Source organism: Brienomyrus brachyistius, chromosome 8 (assembly GCF_023856365.1).
Source record: "Brienomyrus brachyistius isolate T26 chromosome 8, BBRACH_0.4, whole genome shotgun sequence".
In the NCBI taxonomy this organism is placed as follows: Eukaryota; Metazoa; Chordata; class Actinopteri; order Osteoglossiformes; family Mormyridae; genus Brienomyrus; species Brienomyrus brachyistius.
This window is the reverse complement of record NC_064540.1, coordinates 12,284,308-12,305,785: the sequence shown is the minus strand read 5'-3', so window position 1 is coordinate 12,305,785 and position 21,478 is coordinate 12,284,308. Positions and strand designations below refer to the sequence as shown.

At 43.2% G+C, this 21,478-nt stretch overlaps 1 protein-coding gene across 1 annotated transcript; it reads right to left on the bottom strand.

The window, feature by feature from the left end:
- Nucleotides 1–333: 333 nt before the first annotated feature.
- Nucleotides 334–15,206, bottom strand: LOC125747411 (interferon regulatory factor 4-like). The gene is made up of 8 exons (XM_049022642.1): nucleotides 14,706–15,206; nucleotides 13,299–13,488; nucleotides 7,538–7,590; nucleotides 5,965–6,073; nucleotides 5,255–5,365; nucleotides 4,004–4,390; nucleotides 2,805–2,923; nucleotides 334–1,331 (listed from the first exon to the last, which is right to left on the bottom strand). Exons 1-8 carry the CDS (start codon nucleotides 14,877–14,879, stop codon nucleotides 1,215–1,217), a joined length of 1,260 nt encoding a protein of 419 aa, XP_048878599.1. The 5' UTR covers nucleotides 14,880–15,206; the 3' UTR covers nucleotides 334–1,214.
- Nucleotides 15,207–21,478: the final 6,272 nt, after the last annotated feature.

Genomic DNA, 21,478 nt, shown 5'->3' with positions numbered 1-21,478 from the left:
CACATGTAAAACTGAGAAACGGAACTGAAAATTAATTACCTTACACATTGGGTGCTGAACACCACAAATGTTCTATTATTTACGAAATACACTTAATTATATTTTAATCACCCAAACGATTGTCGCTGGTTTAATCGTGTAGCGATTATCACGTCTCCTTGGACTCTTTGGAAACTCCTCGGAGACCCGGAAGAATCAATCTTACTTTCAAATGTGATTTCCAAATCAATCAGTAAAAACTGTTTTGTTGGAAGAATTGCTTATAAGAAACAACTGCATTTAAACCTATGGTTGAACAGTATTGTAAATATAGATAGTAATTCATCTGAAATCTCAAATATATCGTTTTTATTCTTTTCTTTTTTCCCGAATTATAGAATTTAATAGACGTAACACTAGAGTTAAAAAAACAAGGCATTATTATAGAGTAACCAGCCTGAGTAGAGTAAGAAACTAAGCCGGTATGACATTGCTGTGGGGTACAAGGTGTTGATTTGTGTGGCTGCTATTTCGTTTTGGATTGCAAGCCACCTCAGGCGTTGAAAGATACCAGATAAACATGTCGAACAATAAGAAAACAATGCATATCAGTTATTATTTCAAGTGAAGATTACGCAATCCTTAATCTGAAAGACATCTGCATGAAAGATCAAAGCTCGATAAAATACATATAATGCAGAAATTTCATAATTATTACACTCATTTATATAGTCACACTGTATAAAAATAATTTGTACTAATCCATTCATATTTACATTGATTAATAATATTAATTATAAAATAAATTCACAGTTGAATATCTTGCTTTTCCCACATTAAAATGAATCATTTCTTGATCTTGTCCTCAAATATTATAGGTACCCGGCAGACTCAGAAGTGTAACTGAATGGAGATACTGTAGCTGAGATATAACCCAGGTAGGGTTAACTGTAACTCTGGAGCTCTAAGTCGAACAGAAAAAGTAGGAAAAATTATATATTTGTGCCCAGTTGGTGCTGGGAAACCACATCACAGTTACTTCCAAAGTGCTGCGTTAGTGTGGTTTTACGTGTCGCAATAGGATGTATAGCTGAGTAGGTGACAGAAGTTGGCATTAATTGGTTGATATTCTAGGAACAACTTTTCATCTGGGACGTGGGATGATCAGTATGTGAGGTTTCTGAGGCTGACAGGACCTGCACTCATCAGGTGGGGCAGCTGCCGTGTCACCAGCTTCACTGCAGGCCGCCGTCCACGCAGCTCTTAAGCTCCTGTAGGCCACCGTCCACCTCCACCCCTGAGCTCTGCTGCTGCACGCTGGCCAGGAGCTTCTTGGCAAACAGCGGCTCCACCTGCAGGAAAGAGCAGAGCTCAGTAAAGACGACACGCTCAGAAAGACACCAGGGGGCATTAAGGATGAAGATTTACATCCATCTGTTGCAGAGGGCCTGGATCCAATGCCAGCATGCCAAGGACACCCTAAGCAGGATGTCAGTCTATCACAGGGCATGTTCTCACGCACAGCCACAAACTAAGGGCAACGCAGAGACACCAATTTGCCTAACTGCATGTTTTTGGATTACTCACAGGAAAACCACATTTACGCAGGGAGAGCATGCATAAATGTATGCAACTTGGTTAAAACACAAAAGCTAATAGTTAACCAAGATGGTCAGTTTCTCTCTGGCAAAATTACAAGGGACATTAGAAAAATCTGTGTTCTGGCACAAGGAATCGAGTAGCCAGCCAGGGAATTATTACGGCTAATTCTGTGTTTTCTTTTCTAGCCCAATGGTTTAGACCACCTGCCTTGGCTGATTTATTGGATTTACATCCACTGCCCTCCAGTTTACAACATTACATTCTTTTGCCTTACATACATGCATCTGGTTCCCTTTACTCGATGAAAAAAAAAAGTGAATGTTGTTTCTTTTTACGTGTAAGGACATACATAACTATTGACAGTTTAAACTGTTAGTAATAGCAGCTGTACAATAAATAAAATGAACTAGCTTGTGTTGATAATTATTATGTGCAGTTTCAGCATTCATGTGAAGACTGACAAAGAGAGCCGTCTCCTAATAAGATCAGATAAACTTTATTGCGTCCAGCAGGGAATTCTTGAAAGCGTTTGCAATCTACATTTCATGTTTTTGTATTTTACACAAACAGTTACACAAACGGCCTTGTGCAGATGAAATTCATTTACAAAACGACAGTCTTTTCAGGTTTTTGTTCACTTTTTAAAAGGTTGCAAGCGCAGTATGAAGAATTGCATTTAAGATGCTCTGTGGCACTTTAACAAAAAACATTCTAATGAGTCTCTCTGTTTTTATTCGGTTCTTGGCTCATGCACACACACACACACACATACACACACACAAATGCGACAAAAACAGGCACAGAAAAAATATATAAACATGCAAAGTGTCATGACCTGCTCGTCGGCTCCTCATGTGTGCCACGCCCCCTGATTACCCACGTGTGCTTCTCCGATTGTCTCCAGCTCTGTCTGATTACGTTGCCTAGTCCTGTGGTATTTAAGTCCCGGTCTTACCTGTTTCCCCCGTCCGTCATTGTGGTTTGGTGATGGTTAGTGTGGTTACCTGTCTCCTGTTCCCGACGTCCCCGAATAAACCCATAGTGTTTCCCCGATTTCTGCCTGCCTGCTCGTTTCTGACCCACCTACCCGCACGATCGCCCGTCTGCTCAACCCTGATCGTGACACAAAGTAGATGGGAGATGCTGAGAGCACCACACAGAACAGCAAAACCAAAAGGAAACGCAGAGCTTAACCAGACAGGCATGGAATATGAAGTACTCACTCGGGCTGTGATGAGCTTCTGGGCAGGGTTCTTGTTTGCCTCGGGAAATTCCTCCCCAAAACACAAGTCAACCTTGTAAGAGGGCCTGGGACCACCCTCCCGAAAAAACCTATCCAGCTCTGAAGAAGGGACAGAGAAGGGTGGTGCAGAGACACATGGGTAAAACTGAATGTGGTCCAGATGCCTACAGCCGAAACCCCAATCCACTCACCCAGCGTAGGACATGTAAAAAAAAATATCCGTGGGGCAACTTTTGCCCCCGCAGTCTAAAAAATGTGGATATTTACAAAATTTTGGGGGCACTCTTTAACAATAGTAATTAATACATAAAGGTTCTGTTTTTAATGCAAAATCAGAGCAAATGAAAGTGCATGTAATATAGTGACCCCTTAAAATGAGCAGCATAAGTAAATAAAAATTCTATTGCTGTTCCAAAGAGAAGCATGCAACCATCTGTATGTCAGAGAAAGCAGGAGATAGAAGTAACTATTTAGGCTTTTATTAAGCTCTTAATAGCTGTGGTACATGTATAATGCACAGTTTATAGATAAAGTGAAAACTTTTTAAACCTATATGCAGTTTTTTAAACCTATTCAGCAAATTTTAAAAGTGAAACTAACATGTACCAATTTTTTCTTTGCCTCCCTCTTTGGTTCTCTTGCCTCCCTCTTTGGTTCTCTTGCCTCTCTTTGGTTCTCTTGCCTCCCTCTTTGGTTCTCTTGCCTCCCTCTTTGGTTCTCTTGCCTCCCTCTTTGGTTCTCTTGCCTCCCTCTTTGGTTCTCTTGCCTCTCTTTGGTTCTCTTGCCTCCCTCTTTGGTTCTCTTGCCTCTCTTTGGTTCTCTTGCCTCCCTCTTTGGTTCTCTTGCCTCCCTCTTTGGTTCTCTTGCCTCCCTCTTTGGTTCTCTTTGGTTAATTGTCTTGTTGATTAACGCCTGCTTTTTGTTAGTCCTCATCAACTACCCCATGAGATGCTCACCGAATGGAGGTACGTTCCCTAAAAGCTATAGGCAATTTACATGGTTGGACCCATTTCTTTTTCTGAAATCTTGGGGACAATTTCTGCCCGTCAGTCACAGTTTCTAGGACCATTCTGAGATTTCTTGGGGCATTTTTGCTCTTTGCCCCTTTTATTTCTGACACCCCCATAATCATGATCCCCTCCCTCACACCTCCCCGTCTTCTGCCTCCTCCCGACCCACCTCTCAGAAGAAGAGCCATGTCCAGCAGCTTGCAGGTCCTCTCGCGCTCCAGCTTGTTGGGCCGGTCGTGCCACTGGGCCAGGGGCCCGTCCCAGTACACGCGGCCCTGACAGAACCTCTTGGCGAACATACCGTCGTGAGCCATCCACAGCAGCACGCCGCGCTGCAGGTGGGGCAGGAGGCGCTTCATGGCCCCCGCCGCCGTGGGGGAGGCGCAGGTCTCTGTGGGAGATGGGAAGCAGACCGGCTCCACTGCACTTGGCCCATAAATATGCTCGTTCTCCGTCGGGAGCAGGCCGTGAAGGATGCGGCAGCCCTCCGGTGTGCTGGTGCTGAAGTCCTGCACCAGGCGGCCCTGATAGAACAGCCGCACCTGCAGGCGGAAGTCTGGGCCACAGAAGGCACAACGGCACATGTCACTGCTCCGCCAACAGGTGGCGCACTGCTCTTGTGGTTAAAAGCATTCAAGTTTGCGTCACAGAGCATAATATGCTATTTGAGTTGGAAAAAACAGCCAAGATTGAAAGCTACGTAATTACATACATTTTAACCCTCTGCGGACGAGGACGTCGGTGACGCGTATCTTTCTCGTGTATTTCAGTTTATATCTCGCTGAAATATTTATTTAGAATCATGAAGAAAAAAAAAACGACTAAATCCATAATCTGTCTTCTGTCTTCTTTTCATTCTGTTACGTCTGCTAAACCCCGTTTACTCGTACTTACGGCTCCACTCCTCTGTCTGCCTGCTGGTCTGCACAGCGGACATAACAGAATGACGGACCTGGGGTTACATTTTATATATTTACCTTTATAATAAATGTGTAGTGGCACCCACCAATCCATAGTCAACATTCTGGTTTTGAATATCTTTGGGAGTTTTCCCGCTTAGTGATCTAGATATTTCATGAAACATTTTCCAAAACCCAGAATAGGCAATGTCTCCCACTCATAACACATATACAAAAGATACAAATGTCTAGTCAATGTAACTAATGGTTACAGTCTGACACACAACCCTACAGATAGCAGTATTTCCTAATCATGGAAACAGGGAAACCAGAATATGGCTTTGTGTGTGTGTGTGTGTATATATATTAAATATATATATACATATATAAATAAATGTATTTATTTTTTCATAATTTGTGCACTACCTATTTTAGTTTTATGCATAGCAGCTGCATTTCTGGTGCAGCTGTGGTGTAGGTTGAAGTTTGGGGGGGTCTGAGTTCAAGTGGGGTTGTGGTACCTGTGATTTGAACAGCTTCCGGGAAGGCAACATGCAGCATGGAGATGAGGTCGTTAGAATTTGTCTCCCTGCATGTCGTCAATAAGCAAAAGTCCTCCGCCGTGTTTCCCTCTAAAGAACACCCGACAATGGAAGAAAGAGAATCCTTTCAACTGTACCAGTGCAAATGTCATGTGTAAATCATCTTGAAGGGCACAACAGCAATTTACAATCCATCATGGCCCTATTACCTGATGTCATCCATTGACAGGCTACTTTTATAATGCCGCATCTTGCTGGTTAAATTTTAACTTCTTTTCATAGCTCAGAGTATTCATGCTGCCAGCCTGCCAGGCAGGCGATTCCTGGCTCAGTCCAGGAAACATACTAAACCCAGAGGTACCACAGACGTTTCCCATTTACAGCCTGAACCCATGGCCAGAATTTAAAATTCATTTATCCCACCTGGGCTTTTCTTCCTATCAGATTAGTCTGCTATGTTGATGAAACAGGAATGTCTGTGCACAGTAAACCTATCACTGTTTTAAAGGCACATTTTAACTCTGATAATGGAATACAATGAAGTAACCCAAGTGAAATTCAGCACTCATTCTTCTTTAGAGCTTTTTTAAATAACTGTCAGTGGCCCGTAACAGTAATTTCAAAACTTTGTCACCATGACAGGGGGAGGAGCTTCCCCCATAAGGATAGGGTGGGTAGGCAGCACTGACCGTAGCTTACGGGGGCGGCCTTGTCTGTCGGGCAGGACGCAGCCTGTTGCTGAATGCTGCACGCCTGCCTCTTTGCCTGCTCTCCGTTTCCCACTTTTCCAGAACTCAGCTATATATGTGGAATAACGAAGGATAGAAACAAGCACAATGTGAAGGAAACACAACAACAACAGACAATATTACTGTCACAGATAAACAAGGGGAAGAAAGACTGTAGCCACTGAGCTTTATATCTATCTATCTATCTATCTATCTATCTATCTATCTATCTATCTATCTATCTATCTATCTATCTATCTATCTACCTAATCATAAGACTGCATTACATGACACAAGGTGGTCAATTCACAGGAAATAACTTTGATAATCCTGCACTGTCGTTGATGCTGCACTTGAAATTAGCTGAAATTACAGAAGTTTCCTAAATTCTCAGGAACATGCTTACATATAGCTAATTGGAGTTGCTAAATTGCCCATGTGCGTGAATGGTGTGTGAGTGTGTGAGTGACTGGTGTGTGAGTGTGCCCTGCGATGAGCTGGCCCCCCATCCTGGGTTGTTCCCTGCCTCGTGCCCATTGCTTCCAGGATATGATTCGGACCCCCCACGACCCAGTAGAATAAGCAGCTTGGAAAATGGATGGATGCTTACATATATTGTTAAATTAATACTTCTTACAATTAAATGAATACTTTTTACATTCTGTAAAATTACAGAGTGGTGGTGTCAGGGTCGCTGCCCGCCCATCCCTGTCCTATGTGTTCGGTCCCCATTTGGCCAGCAGGTGTTGCTGGCCAGCCTGTTCCCTCTGTCATTGTACTAGTTCCTAGTATGTTTTCCTACTTCCCATGGCTGCTATATAGCTCAGTGAGTTGAGCATGTACTATCACTGCTGTAATCTTGTAGTCATGGGTTTGAGGGCAACTTTTCTCATTTTGTTTCTTCTAGTGTTTTAGTTGTTTATACTATTTGTATCTGGTTTAATTCTGTACTGCTTGTGTTTGTGTTTCTAGTCCCTCCTATTGTTCGCCCTCAGTTGTGTGCCAAAATTCCTAGGGTTTATTTCCTAGTATGTAAAGTTTCCTAGCTTTGGTATTTGTCAAAGACCTAGTTTGTGTGCTTGTTGGTTGTTAGTTAAGTTTCTCCTGTGGCCTGTTTCCCTGCACTGTGCTTTGGTTAATTGTCTTGGTGATACACACCTGTCTTTTGTTAGTCCTCATTATCTGTGCATTTACATGCCTGCCTTTGTTCTGCTCTTCAGTCTGCTATTGTGAATGTTACGGTGTGTTTGGTCCTCTGTTCTCCCGCCTGGTTCTAGTCCCTGTGGTTCTGCTCAGTTTCTTAGTTGTGCTTTATTTAATGGTTTTAGTTAATTCAGTATTTTTCCCTGTTTGTTTGCTTTTGTGGTGTTACCCTGTGTGTCCAGTCTCTTTAATAAACCCCTGTTTATCTCTGAACTGCAAGTGGATGCCCCGGTTCTGTAATCGCTGAAGACTTTTGTAGCTATTGATAAGTACCAGTACCAGTGCTAGTGGGTGCACACACAGACCAGTAAAGGCATAAAGAGTTTGTTACCGTGGGATGTGGAGACACGTCTGGCTGACCGATCACATAGATTTCAGGAGACTCTGACAAAGAATAGAGCAGAAGTTAGTACAGCATTCAGAGGCAAATCGGGAGACTGTTGGTTGCACTGTCAAAGGAACTGTCATTCTGTGAATCCCCTAGGAAGTCTATGTAATGCAGGATTCCATATAAACAGGCAAACTGCATACATGATAAGCTGTGTGAATGACTTTGGATAAAATTGTTGATAAGCAAATAACTAAGTGGAAAGATAAAGAACAGCAGAGAATGCGGAAGGAAAAAGGCCAACAACATTTAAACAAATAATAGCACGTTTACAGTTCATCTAGATTTCTTTGGATGCAAATGGAAATATTTGCAAAACAACAGGTCTAACATCGTTTTTTGCTACTGTACTGTGTTTGGTGATCTGAAGTTACAGTGCATGCGATTGCTTTCTCTTGCCAGTGAAGTTTACATATTGTAATGTAGAGCCATGCAATGTCAAAACTGGTGTCTGATATGAATAAGTAACAGTTTACTAAAGAAAAATTATCAGTCATTGACAGTGAGAAAGTGGGACCCGACTCTCATGCAGAATTGTGGAACTCAGGAGCATACTTTCACTGACATTTTGACAATATATCTAAGTATTTTGTGGTTAAAATTATACAAATTGTACTTTTCATTTTGGTGGCAGTGACTAATAATTAGTGGAATTATTTGCTTTTGAGACATAAGCTAATTGTTTTGGGTCAGTTACAGGTTTTTGCAGATAAACCATATTGTTGTGCTGTATGCATGAACTGTTTGGAGAAATGCTTCTTGAGAATGTTAAGTATGTTTCATGAAATGTGCAAAAAGCAATTGAGAAAAACTGTAATGCATTCAAACAGGCATTACATTACACTACAATCACAGCCACATTACATTACAATCACACAAAAAAGTTCTTTCCAATTTAATATAGTTTTTGAAGTGAAAATACTCTGAGAAAGTAGGCTGTCTTGTGTCCAGATTTTCGATACTGGCATTGTATTGTTAAGTTGGTCATGTATAAGGTCATCTGTACATTGGTAAACATAAAACCCTGAAAGACCACACAGATCTGCAATCAAACACAAAACGTACACTTCCCTCGATTATCTGCATGTTTCTAGGGGCAATATTTCATTGATCCAGTCAGTGTGTGGGATGTTTTAGTGGGCTGCACTGAAAGCTGACTGTATACTTCAAACATCATCAGACAAAACAAAATTGAACACGTTGGTGGAAACTATCTGTCGCATACTTAAGCTAGGTGTATACTTCATATGAAAACTATATGTCAATGTAGGGGCTACGTCCTTCATAGGGTACAGACCATGTAACCACGTCCTTATAAAAGTTTGTGCAATGAATCTTGAGATAATTTGGGCTGTGAAGGATCCATCAAGTGGATCCTTCAAGGCCTGGGAAAAGAAAGACACATTTGGATGAATTGGAAGAAGCCTGTGAAACAGGACAGCCTTGTCGCACTGCTGTGACACATTAGGTCAGGGGGGCCAATCTTATCCGCAAAGGGCCGGTGTGTATGTGGCTTTTTGGGATAGCCTTCAGCTCAGCTGTTTGAACCCAGGCAATCAGTCCTCTAATTAGTAATCTAATTAGGTAATTGCAGCAAAAACCCACATATACAGCTGCCATTTCTGGATAAGATTGGCCACCCCTGCATTAGGTCTTCAAAAGCAGCCTTAGATGGATGCAGATCCTGAATTAGGAAATGGTAACGGCTTTTTATGACCAGTTTTAAGGTACAGTTTTAAATGCACCTGACCCCACCTCTTTCTAAAACCGACACGCCCATGGGCGTTAAGATGTATGTAAGTACATTTGCTATTTAAACAATGTAGCGCTAGATAGCTGCTTTGGGCTGAAGGCCAATTCATGCTTCACTTTTCCATGTGCGCTTTCAGTTGCGGATGAGGGGATGTAACGTAAATATCGTCATCAGGAGTTGGCTGCGGTCGGTGCGTGTGGAGCCTAGATTTTTATGTCTAGCGGAAAGCTTCCCCATCCACTGCGCATGTGGAATATAATTGACTAGATATATCCAGTAGGTTGCATGTGTGTAAATTTTGTCCTTTAAATTTGCTCAGCTCAAAACAATAAATACCAACAGCTCTGGTAACCTCTCCTCATCTATATTTGTTCAAGATTAATGATATTTTACAACAGAACCCCCAAAAGGTGAGGCTGAGAAAATATTTTTTGTAATAGTTTTACTTTCCTTGCAATACTTCTGCATTCCCACACAATAACTGTCCATTACTAATAACAGTGAATAATAAATGTCTGTGTAAAGTACAAAACATAGAATTAATCGACTAATAAATATAAACCTAAACGATACAGACACGTCTGGTTAAGTTTGCTTTAAGCATTAAACTGTGGGGGACAATGTACCTCATGCGACATATTGGCATATCATATATGTGTTTTTTCCGCATTTATTAATAATTTCATTAAGTCAATTCACCACCAGTATCTGCAAAAAGACAGCTGGGCTATTGAACGCGAAGGACACACACAAACATTATTTAGGTTTATCCTTGCCATCACGTTGCAATAAATAAGTGGGCGAGTATATTGGGATCACAAAACTATTTCAAAAAATATTTTCCCACCCTGACCTCTTAGGGACTCCGTATATTACACCTATGTCTTGATTATTATTAATTTCGATGCAAAAATCATATTTTATTTCAAGAATCGAATACTACTTTCAGCGAGAAACATGATTGGGTAGAGGTAAATATTAAAAATTTTCACTATGCAAATTGTTTGTGAGACAAAACCGACATCAGTTAAGTAGTTTTACAAAAGAAAGTAATGTTTACATTGTTTTAAAAACCCCAGAAGACTTGAAACTTGCGATTACAAACCATATCACATTCTGTTTCGCATAAGCTTCATTTAGATCTAGGAGACGACATCTGCCCTCTGCTGGTCTGGAGGAATGTCACTGTAGTACGCATGCACCTACTGCAACCATCCACATCCCACAGTATGAAGACAAGCTGCCACACAGACGACCGTCTCCAGACTGGTAGCACACGAAAGGAAAACGCGGAAAGCGGTAAGTATTGTGACGCTTGGCAGACCAACACATCGGGGGCAGTGGCAGTGAAAGAGAGAGGAGACGGTTTTGCACAACGTTGGTCTTTATATGAAGTCCTGAAAAGGACTGCGCTGAAACCAACAACACAGAGACACATAAAGGAGCAGAAACGCAGGAAGTTACACTAAAGACAGTAAGGCGCACACTGAGTGGGTAATTACACGTTAGCGGAGACATGTCAGAATCAGGTAAGGGCCGAGTTCAAACACACAAAAGGGTACACGCGACAGTCAGCTCTATACTAACAACAATTACACACAGGGGCTATTTACAAGTGCTCCCAGTATGCTCAGGATTCACTACTCGGTGGTCAACTGTCCCGGCGATCAACACCCCCGGTCCCCACCTCAGCTCTGAGACCAGTCCCAAGGTCTGGTGGTAGCCGCCAATGCATCATCTGTAAAGGGGGAGGAAGCCATCTGCCTGCAAATGCTGGTGAGGCTAGCGGACACCGGGCTGCTAGCGAACACCAGGCTTCTAGCGGACACCGGGTTGCTAGCGGACACCGGGCTGCTAGCGAACACCAGGCTTCTAGCGGACACCGGGCCGCTAGTGGACACCGGGCTGCTAGCGGACACCGGGCTGCTAGCGAACACCAGGCTTCTAGCGGACACCGGGCCACTAGTGGACACCGGGCTGCTAGCGGACACCGGGCTGCTAGCGAACACCAGGCTTCTATCGGACACCGGGTTGCTAGCGGACACCGGGCTGCTAGCGAACACCAGGCTTCTAGCGGACACCGGGCCGCTAGTGGACACCGGGCTGCTAGCGGACACCAGGCTTCTAGCGGACACCGGGCCGCTAGTGGACACCGGGCTGCTAGCGGACACCGGGCTGCTAGCGAACACCGGGCTTCTAGCGGACACCGGGCCACTAGTGGACACCGGGCTGCTAGCGGACACCGGGCTGCTAGCGAACACCAGGCTTCTATCGGACACCGGGTTGCTAGCGGACACCGGGCTGCTAGCGAACACCAGGCTTCTAGCGGACACCGGGCCGCTAGTGGACACCGGGCTGCTAGCGGACACCAGGCTTCTAGCGGACACCGGGCCGCTAGTGGACACCGGGCTGCTAGCGGACACCGGGCTGCTAGTGGACACCGGGCTGCTAGCGAACACCAGGCTGCTAGTGGACACTGGGCTGCTGGCAGATGCTTGCATCACCAGTTCCCCCCAGCTGGCGACTCCTCCCTCCACACGGCCTATGGAGATCTGCTGCCCCTTCCAGTGGGTCCCCCTGGCCAGAGAACACCACACCCAGTGACTCCCACAGCCAGGCCCCTCTGTCCGGGGACAGCAGACACACCAAGCGACTAGGGACCGCAGGCAGAGACGAGCTGCTAGTGAACTTTGGGCGGTCAGCCGGCTCTGGCGGAGCAAGGCCCCCCGGGCCACGATGCTTCTTCCTCCATGAGAGAGACCAGTTGTTGATCGCCAGGCTGGTTCTCCCGTAGCTTCCTGCTCCGCCCCTCTAGAGGGCTCACCTGACCACTCACATTCTGGCAGCTCTTCTCGCTGCTGCTCCATGAGGTGCTGCCTCCTGCTCCAGCTGCACCGCCAGCTCACCGTGTTCCTGGGCCAGCTGGGCTTCCAGAGCGCAGCACACCTCCGCCCAGCTACGCAGTGTGACCTCCGCCTCATGCAGCTTGCTGTGCCTCTGAGCCAGCAGGGTCTCCAAGCTGCGACACGCCTCCTCCTGGCCGAGCAGCCATTTTGCGGCCACTCAATGTCACTTCCACTGCTTCGCCCGGACTCCCCCGTCGGTCATGCTCTCACTTCCATCTGGGCAACTAACCACGCAGCTGCTTCAGCTCCTGCCACTGCACCATGGACTCTTGCAGCCGCTCCCGGTCCTGCTGATCCCGCTGCCACTGCTCATCCAGCTTGCGGTGTTCCTGAGCTAATTGGGCCTTCCAGCTGTGGCCGCCTCTTCAAGACTGGGAGGAGCAGCCTCAGTCTGCTGTTTCCATTGGTCGAGCTTGCAGCTGGGGTGAGGAGCACCCATTCCAGCAGCATCAGTGGGGCTGCTTCTGACACCAGTATGACACTTGGCAGGCCGACGCATCAGTGCAGCCGCAGCAAAACAGGAGAGGACAGTTTTGCACTAAGTTGCTCTTTATATAAAGTCCTGAAAGGACCGTGCAAATAGTAACAATAGACGGCGACAAAAATTTGTGCAGAGACACGGGGAAGTTAGTAAGGCACACACATGGCAAGTAATTACACATTAGCTAGGACACGTCATGATCAGGTAAGGATCAGGTTTCGCTGATTGTTCTCGCTGACGTGTTCGATTTTATTTTGTCCAGACGTTGTTTTAAGTATCTGTGCGCCCACCTTGGTCTGTGCCGGTCTTTTTGTGTGGATTACGCATATCATCCTTTTGTCCCATAAGGCTGGCATGGGTTATTAATAATAATTCAAATAACACAACTTTAGAAAATCTGTGAATATTTACTGATTTGCGTTATGAATTTTTTTGTAAATAATAAAATGTTATTATAACTGATATTGTACTCTGTAAGCTGCATACGGTGATTTGCTCTGTGTGAATAATTTTACGCAATGCTATGATGAATTCTGCCCCCTTTAGGCAGGGTGGTACTCTCACCCGCAGTCCTGGCACCCTCCGGCTGGATCTTGTACACCTTGTAAGGTTCGGAGATATCTAGCTGGCTGAGCCCAGGAACCTCACGGAAATCCATGCTTTTGTTGAGGGCGCATCGCAAGCGAGTCTTCCAGACAGACGGGTCAGCTACGTCCTTCCCCTCACGATACTTCCCTTTGTACACGGCCCAGGCCTGAGACAAATACACACAAACACAGACAGACACACTGCCCCATGACTTTTTCGTATGTATGTGTGTGTGTGTGTATATATATATATATATCCACCCATTTTCCAAACCACTTATCCTACTGGGTCGTGGGGGGTCCGGAGCCTATCCTGGAAGCAATGGGCACGAGGCAGGGAACAACCCAAGATGGGGGGCCAGCCCATCGCAGGGCACACTCACTCACCATTCACTAAATTCCATCCATCCATCCATCCATTTTCCAAACCGCTTATCCTACTGGGTCGCGGGAGGTCCGGAGCCATTCATGCATTCCTACGGGCAATTTAGCAAGTCCAATTAGGCTCAGCATGTTTTTGGACTGTGGGGGAAATTATATATATATATATATATATATATATATATATATATATATATATATATATATATATATATATATATATATATATATATATATATATATATATAAAGTAATACACACACAAATTTAAAGTAACAAAAATTATTGAGTTTCATCCGTTCTCCAAAAAGTTACTGGTATCGTCCTGGATAACTAAATAACTCTACTCTGGCTGGCAAACCGCTCCTTTGAAACACCTCAGTCATTCTGGGTGTTCGTTAAATTTCTCCACGAATTCAATTAATCAATTAATTTGATTTGTTAAATAACCAATGGCCAAACAAGGTGGGGTAGTGGTGGAGTCAAAAAATACATGGCTGTACATGATGGGGTGACTTTAGGAAAGGTTTTGAAATTGTTAAGATGACACACTTTGACTGACAATAACATAGTTTTACACCAACATGACAATCATTCAAACATCACTTTCTGGGACTGCTTAAGACTTTGACGCAGCAGTGTATAACATTATATAGACCTATTTTTGAATGCCGGAAGCACTACGGAGCACTGATTTGTCTGATTACATTATACAGTTCAGCTAGAATAGCATGTGCGGCACACAAAGAACAGTCCTGTACGTTTTGAGATTAAATGCCTGTGTACTATTCTAATTCCAAGACCTAAAAAGGCATCAAAAATATTAATTTACATTAACAAGTCTGGTACATATAATTTATTAACTTAAAATAGATTAAATTAAGACTCAACATTCTAACAAAGTGAACTAATAATATCCTAAAATGCTAAATGAAAATAATGTCTGAAAATACCCTGTAGCATTAGTTTTGCGCTTATTATAATTAAGTTTTCCCTTTTTTACCTTAAATAGTGCAGCGTCTTCGTTCTGATTATAGTCCTGCTTTGCCGCATGTTTCCACGGTATCCTAAACATTGACTTTTCCTGATCTTCCCAGCTTAGTCCTGCAAATTTCTCGCTCTCTATCTGCGCGATCAGCCACTCTCTCAAGCGCATGTGTTTGCAGTTTTTCTCCATTTAAACTGAAAAAAGAATGCCTAAATTATATATAGGCTAAACTATTAATAAAAAAAGCAATAAGACAGAAAACCCTGATCACGGCATCTAAACACCTCTTATATGAGATACAAAGCCGCCAGTTGTACTACCTATCTACGAGAACGTCAAATAAGTCATTAAGTACAAATTAATAAATTTGCCAGTTAATATCCCCTTGGTAGTATGCCTCGTGGTCTTGTTAGGACAGCACAAGTTTTATTTTTTTATTTTTTCGCAGCTGGCGTTGTGAGAATACGATCTTTCTAGAAGAGAAAGCAAAAGTAAAGTGGAAAACTTTCAGTTTCCTGCCTCGGTGAAGCGCACGGAACGAGCTCTGCCCGCCTAGGGCACGGCACACGTATGCTCGAATATTCGCCTTTTTATGCCTTTCACTTAAACATTCATACATTTGTTAAGCACTCGTCTAGTGGGTGCTTAACAGTGATTAAACAACTAGTTATACACCTTATCATTGCAAATATAAAATTCTTGCGTTGTTCATATTTTATTTATCGTTTCTTCTTTGTGGCCTATTCTCAGCAGAACCACCTGTTCCGTTTTCTTCTCTGTGTCACTTTTGAGCAGTGAAGAGTAAAGGCGTAGCGTAAAGTATGTTTGTGTTTAATAAAGGTACCTTAATACCATAGCTGTTTGTCCCCAACATTTACCTTTAAACATATTAATAAATTTGTCGAAAGAATTCAATTCTCAACAAACTTTGTGACCCACGAGAAAACTTTTCATCCCACGATTTCGCTTGCATGAACAAATATAGTATGCAGTCAAGGGTAGGTATACATACGAGGTGTAGGCCTGCATACTTTCTAATAATAACAACAACAATAATAATAATAATACGAATAATAATAATTTATTATAAAGCAAGATAAATCTGCTGCTGTGGGAAAAAAATCATTGAAAGAACTAACTCCTCCATTTTTCGACTTTGAACTTGAGCATTTTACTTCGTTAAGAAGCAAAATGATAATTCACTGATAATTCTGCTAGTTTGTTCGTTCATTCACATGCTCATTCATTCTTTCTTTTGTTCATTCATTCATCCATCCATCCATCCATTAATCCATCAACAATGAAGAAGGGTCAGTCCAGAAAAACAGAAATCTTAGGCTGTTGTCCTTTAAAAGCTTTATTTTAAGAACTCAATGCTGAACTCTCTTGTTGCAATTCAGTGGAAATAACAGCTTTCCTGAAGAGAGGAGCTCATGCAAAGTTTCAGTTCAACATTTCAGTTTCCAATTAGCTCAGTAACTCAGATAAAAAAACAGTCAGACCAGAGGCTGACAAAGCGTGTCCTTCCATGTGTCCGGGGTAGTACTCTGTAATTGAATTATTTTAGGATTTCATATTTTAGCCATTTGTACAGGAGAGCATTTACTGAAGTTATGTTAAGTTCTTTGAATAAAGTGTAAAAACATCGGTGTCATAAATACAGTTCCCTGGTATTTACACACTCTTACTTTGCATGTGTCTCAGCTCATCGTGCTTTGCCATGCTAGAACTGTCAACTACACAGGTAAAAGTAAATGATTCAAGTGAAGCATTTCCATACACTTCTATTTTCAGATCAGCATATCATCTTGTTTTCTAAGTGAAGATACTGTCGGAACTGAAAGTGAAACTATAGTGAACTATAGTGTTCTAGACTGTTCTGTGATCTTTCTCACATACCATATACGTTCAGACATGCGCAGTAAAATTCAGACGTATGACTATGAAGAAGATGCCTTTCAGTGGCTCAGTGGGCAGCACTTTTGCTTCGTGCCTCCAGGTTCAAATCCTGTGTGAGTGTGACTTTATTTATGCATCATCTGGATTTCCTGTTCCGGTCTAAAAACATGCAGTTAGGGTAAATGGTCCCTAAATGGTTCCCAGCGTGTTGACTGTGAGCTACTAGTATGTTGCAGAATGGATGTGAAAGGAGAATTCATTTTACCATTGCATCCCCCATCCTCGTGCCCCCATTGACAGATTTAATCCTCCCCCCTTCCTGTAAAAGTACATCTCACAGTTAGTCAGCAAATAAGGTTGGAGACCCCTGTCCTACTGGTGTCTATAGTCAGTCCCTATGTGATTTTGCAGAGTTTTTTTTGTGATTCTGTAAGCCCAAAATGCTTGATTTTGCAGCGGCTTTTATCAAAATTTCTTGTGCAACTTGTGGAGTCCTGTGTTCCTTTATGTGAAAAATAAACTGGCAAAAGTTAAAAAAAAATTTTTTTACCTCCACTGAAGAAAGATACCTGTGTGAAATAAACTCTCATTTCCACGTTAGTATTCATTAGCATTCTCAATTCAACATTTGGGAAATGTTCTGCACAATCTTTAGCAGTAATTTTTGTTGCTAAATGCGGTGTGTTTGATGTGTTCGTCTTCCCTGAAATGGAGCCTAACCAAAAAACACATGGATGCACACTGCAATAACGGCACAGGACGCGTGTCATTGTCCAAATATATGCAAGCTGTTGATTTAGTAATTTTTTTGCAGAAATGCTTTGGTAAAATTGAAAATGGTAAAGCTCTGCGATCAGGGAATTGGAAAATTCTGGAACCAATATATAGAGTATGTGTCGTGAGGCACTAGCATCCCATCCAGAATGAATTTCACAGTCTTGTGAGCTGTGTTACCAGGCACCATCGTTTACAGGCTTCAAACCTGAAGTAGCTCAGAGTTTTGTATGCATCACATTTTGACATCATGATCTATCAGCTGAAATGTAGGAGGCATACAATCCAACAATACATTTTAGGTGTCCTTAGCTTGTCAGAACTGAAGTGCAGTGATACTGTGTGATTTAAGTACTTTTAACATTAACCTTGTTTTTCTGATACAGATATAATCAGAAACCCCTGTCATCAAACATGGAAAAATAACGAACTTGCACAGTATGAAGCTGAACAGTAAGGGAAATAAAATCTTCGCTGTTATTTATACAGTTTTAACAGATGCCTGACAGTCTTTGACTGTGAATAAAATTTAATTCTTTCTGGTCTTTCTGCTCTGATTTAGAGGTTGACTTTCTAACTCTCTTGCTAAAACTTGGTTCTTTAAGGTGCACATCTGTGGGTGCTGAAGACACGCAAATAACGTCACGATATTTTGCTGGGTAACTTTGTTCTAGCTAGTGCATAAGGTCTGGTATTTCTGCAATAGTTCAGGAACACGTAAGATATTGTTGTATAGGTTCTGGCTCAACCACTCTGTTTGGCTAAACAAGTTTCTCAGGAACCTCCAGTTTACAAGGCTTTTCACAGGTGAAGTCATATTTGGTTTGTCAGGAATGTGGTGCACAGGGCACATTGGTGGAAGAGAAGCCTCTTTATTAGGGGTAACACTAAAACAAGAGAAAAAATGTCACTGTGGGCTCAAACATCTCATCGATGGTGAGATGGGAATCTATAGAAGGAAGTGCTGTAGTGCGGAGATCGCTAGGAAAAGTTCAAGTTCTGTATATTCATTCCACCTCAGTGTGCTCAGAAGGGAGTTCTATTTGCGTGTTTGCTTACGTTTTATCGGTTAGGCACCACCAATTTTTATTTTCCCCCAGGGGATCTAGATTCAGTTTTACAAGAAATTTGATTCGAGTGCAGTTTGTCTCACGACACGGGGAATGGAGGACTCTGGGGCAGGCGGAAGGAGAACAAAAGGGACTTTATTGTCAAAACAGCAAGGAAACAAACAGGACCATGGGGGGTCAAAACAGGAAGACTAACTCTGGGATGGGCACAAGCAACAGGAGGGCTGATGTTAATCACCGGACTGGGAAACACAGGACTGGAAAGCACAAGAGGTACCTTAGCGTGATGGCAGATGGGGATTGCAGCAGAAGTATCGGATGGGGGGGGGGGGGGGCACGTTGTGCTGAGGACCTAACAGCTGACTTCAGCTACATACCTACATACCCATTTATTGAGGAGACAACTTTTTATGCAAGATGTGTCCCTGGTGAAATAATCTCCTGCTTCAAGCATGTACCTTCCAGCCTGATTCCACTGCTGGATATAAACTGAGAGGGCTGTTGATGTTAGACACAGTTTCCAGCATGAAGCTATTATTATCGGCGTTCTTGTTTTTATAAGAAACCACTGACATTCACTTCCTGTTACTGTCAACTGTAAAGCCCCTTTCAGACATGCACTGCCATCCTGAACTTTTCTAAACATTACCCAGAGTAGCTGTATGTGTGGATACAAATGTATGAATCAGCTGTATTGGACATTAACCCTGCTAGCTCCCTAGAATGAAGTCCAGGTAATTTCCAAGTCACCCCCAGGTGTCAATGGAGCAGGGAGAATTCCGGAGTATTCACCACGAACAAGTGGGCGTGATGATAACATTTCTCTCATGCAACTGGCATGAAAACAGAATACAAACTGCCAGAAAATTCTGTCACTAAGAAATTGCTTGACAGATTCAAAGAATGGCAAGAGACTCACTTTTGTCTGATCAAAATACAAATCGGCTACATGACCATGGTGTAATCCGAACTAAAGTTCAGGTGAACAGCAAACATCTTCCACGTGCTGTAAACAAAACACTGCCATTTCTGTACCATGCTTTTTCATCATTTCCTGCCTCTTGTATGCTCTGCCCAAGCTACACTCTTAATCTAAATGAACTGGAGTACTTCTAGTAGGTGTGGACACGTCTAACACGGATCTCCGTTTGTGTACCACATGTGTGAAAGGGCAAGTGTCCGGACCTGATTCTCCGGACAAAGTCCAGAATTCATGTTACGAGCCTTTAAGCTGTTGGGCAACAAACCACTGATGTAGGCAACAGCCTATTAAATGTAGCCTAAGTGATGAAGGGATAGAAGAAAATAAGGACCCTACACCCCTATGCATAGTCAGATCAGAGCCCCAGAGGCCGCATATGTTTTACGTCTGAACCTGTAGGTGGCATGGCCTGCTAATCCGAAACAGGTTGCAGCCCACAGATTGTTGAAAGGAGCTGCTCGAATAACAGTAAAAGCTTGCCCTTGTCCCTCACTGCCACCCCCACCTACCTCTGAGTACGTCTTTGGATTGGCTCCTGCTGGGCGGGGCGGGGCAAGCTGGCCGAGGTCGTCTTTCTTACTGCCCTGTACTTTGCTTCCACGTGTGGCTCCAGGCACGTCCCCCCCCCCCCCCCCCCCCCCGAAGGAGAGCCGCACTACCATCCGGCAGTGAAACGCAGAAACCGGAGAAGATGCTGCTGTCGAGGTTTAGCCACCTGCAGATTTTACACGAATCCTGAAGATGAATCATCGGGACAAAACATTACAACCCATTTACTACCATTTGTTAAAGCGACAGTGATATCAGAGCCAAGAAAGCCAAGCTAAACACAACAAACGTTCGGCTTGGCTGACAATTCTCACTTTCCACAAAAAACATTTCTCCTAGTGAACAATGTTACCTCCTCACAACTATATGTGAAATGTGTAAATTATACATCTCGAACCAAAACCTTAAAAACATCCCACATCTTTAGTTCTGTGTATGTGGTGTTCCTCTCTTGATTGGATCACAGGAATGGAAAGAAGTCACATCCAGAAAGCAAATTGTCTCTTTTCACAGTGTTCACACTGACATTGTTTGTCATAACCAGGTCGCTTACTAAAGCAGTGTGAGATGACATCAGGGTCAGTGTAATGTTCCCCAACCTGGTTATGTCATGGAAGCCAGGACGTCTGCCACAAAGGGGAAGCCTTCAAAGGCATACATTTAGCATTCATGAAACATACCACCTGCATGCGTGATTTGTTAGAATAATAAACTCTGATGCACATTCAAAACAATCTCAAATGCAAGTAAGGCTCCTGACTCAACTTAAACAAAGACGATAGCTTGTACTGAAGTATTATCCAATCAGCGAAAATGACAGAGGAGCAGGTAGCAGCCGGGCCAATTCCCAGGTCCATTGCGGCCTCAGTCCTGGTATAAGGATACACTCACTAGTGTAATAAGTATCTTTGTAGTAATGCTACTTTGAGAAAGTAAGTAAAGGGAAAGCATATCCTCAGGCATATGCTGAGCATGGACATATACATTACTTGTTGTTCAACACACAGTTAATCACCCTTTATGCTGAAATTGACACAAAATTTAAATGCTGATGACAAACTTAAAAATTAGCTAAACTGTTTCTGTGTTTAGTCTGTAAGAATACCTTGGAAATACGGCTTCACAGTACAGAGCAGAGTGAAAAGGCAGTCAGTATAAATCAGATTTATGATCGAACACATATGAGCTTTTAGGAGGGAAAAAACTGGACAGTGAGCATGTGCTGCCAACTGCAGCTGTCAACACTGACTGGTGGCCATGTTGCTTTTTCCCCAGTCGAGGGTCACATGACTCTAAAGGCTTCCGAAGGCCCAAGACGTGGGAAGACCTGAGGTACTGTAGTAGTCCAATATGGCCACTGAGAGGATACTTTCAGACATGATGAGTTGTAAACTATTCCCCCCCCCATATTTCTGAAAGTCTTGCAAGTAAACTTTCAGCGTAAGTGCACACAGGCAGATTACCTTCACCATCTTGATCATTTTTGTTTCATTTTTAATTTGTAGAGGTTGGCT

Coding starts and splice junctions, on each gene's coding strand:
- LOC125747411 (XM_049022642.1), bottom strand. CDS start 14,879: ATGGAGAAAAACTGCAAACACATGCGCTTGAGAGAGTGGCTGATCGCG. Junction 6,074..7,537: donor ACGTGTCTCCACATCCCACG/GTAACAAACTCT, acceptor CCACATATATAG/CTGAGTTCTGGAAAAGTGGG. Junction 4,391..5,254: donor GGAAGCTGTTCAAATCACAG/GTACCACAACCC, acceptor TCTGTGGCCCAG/ACTTCCGCCTGCAGGTGCGG.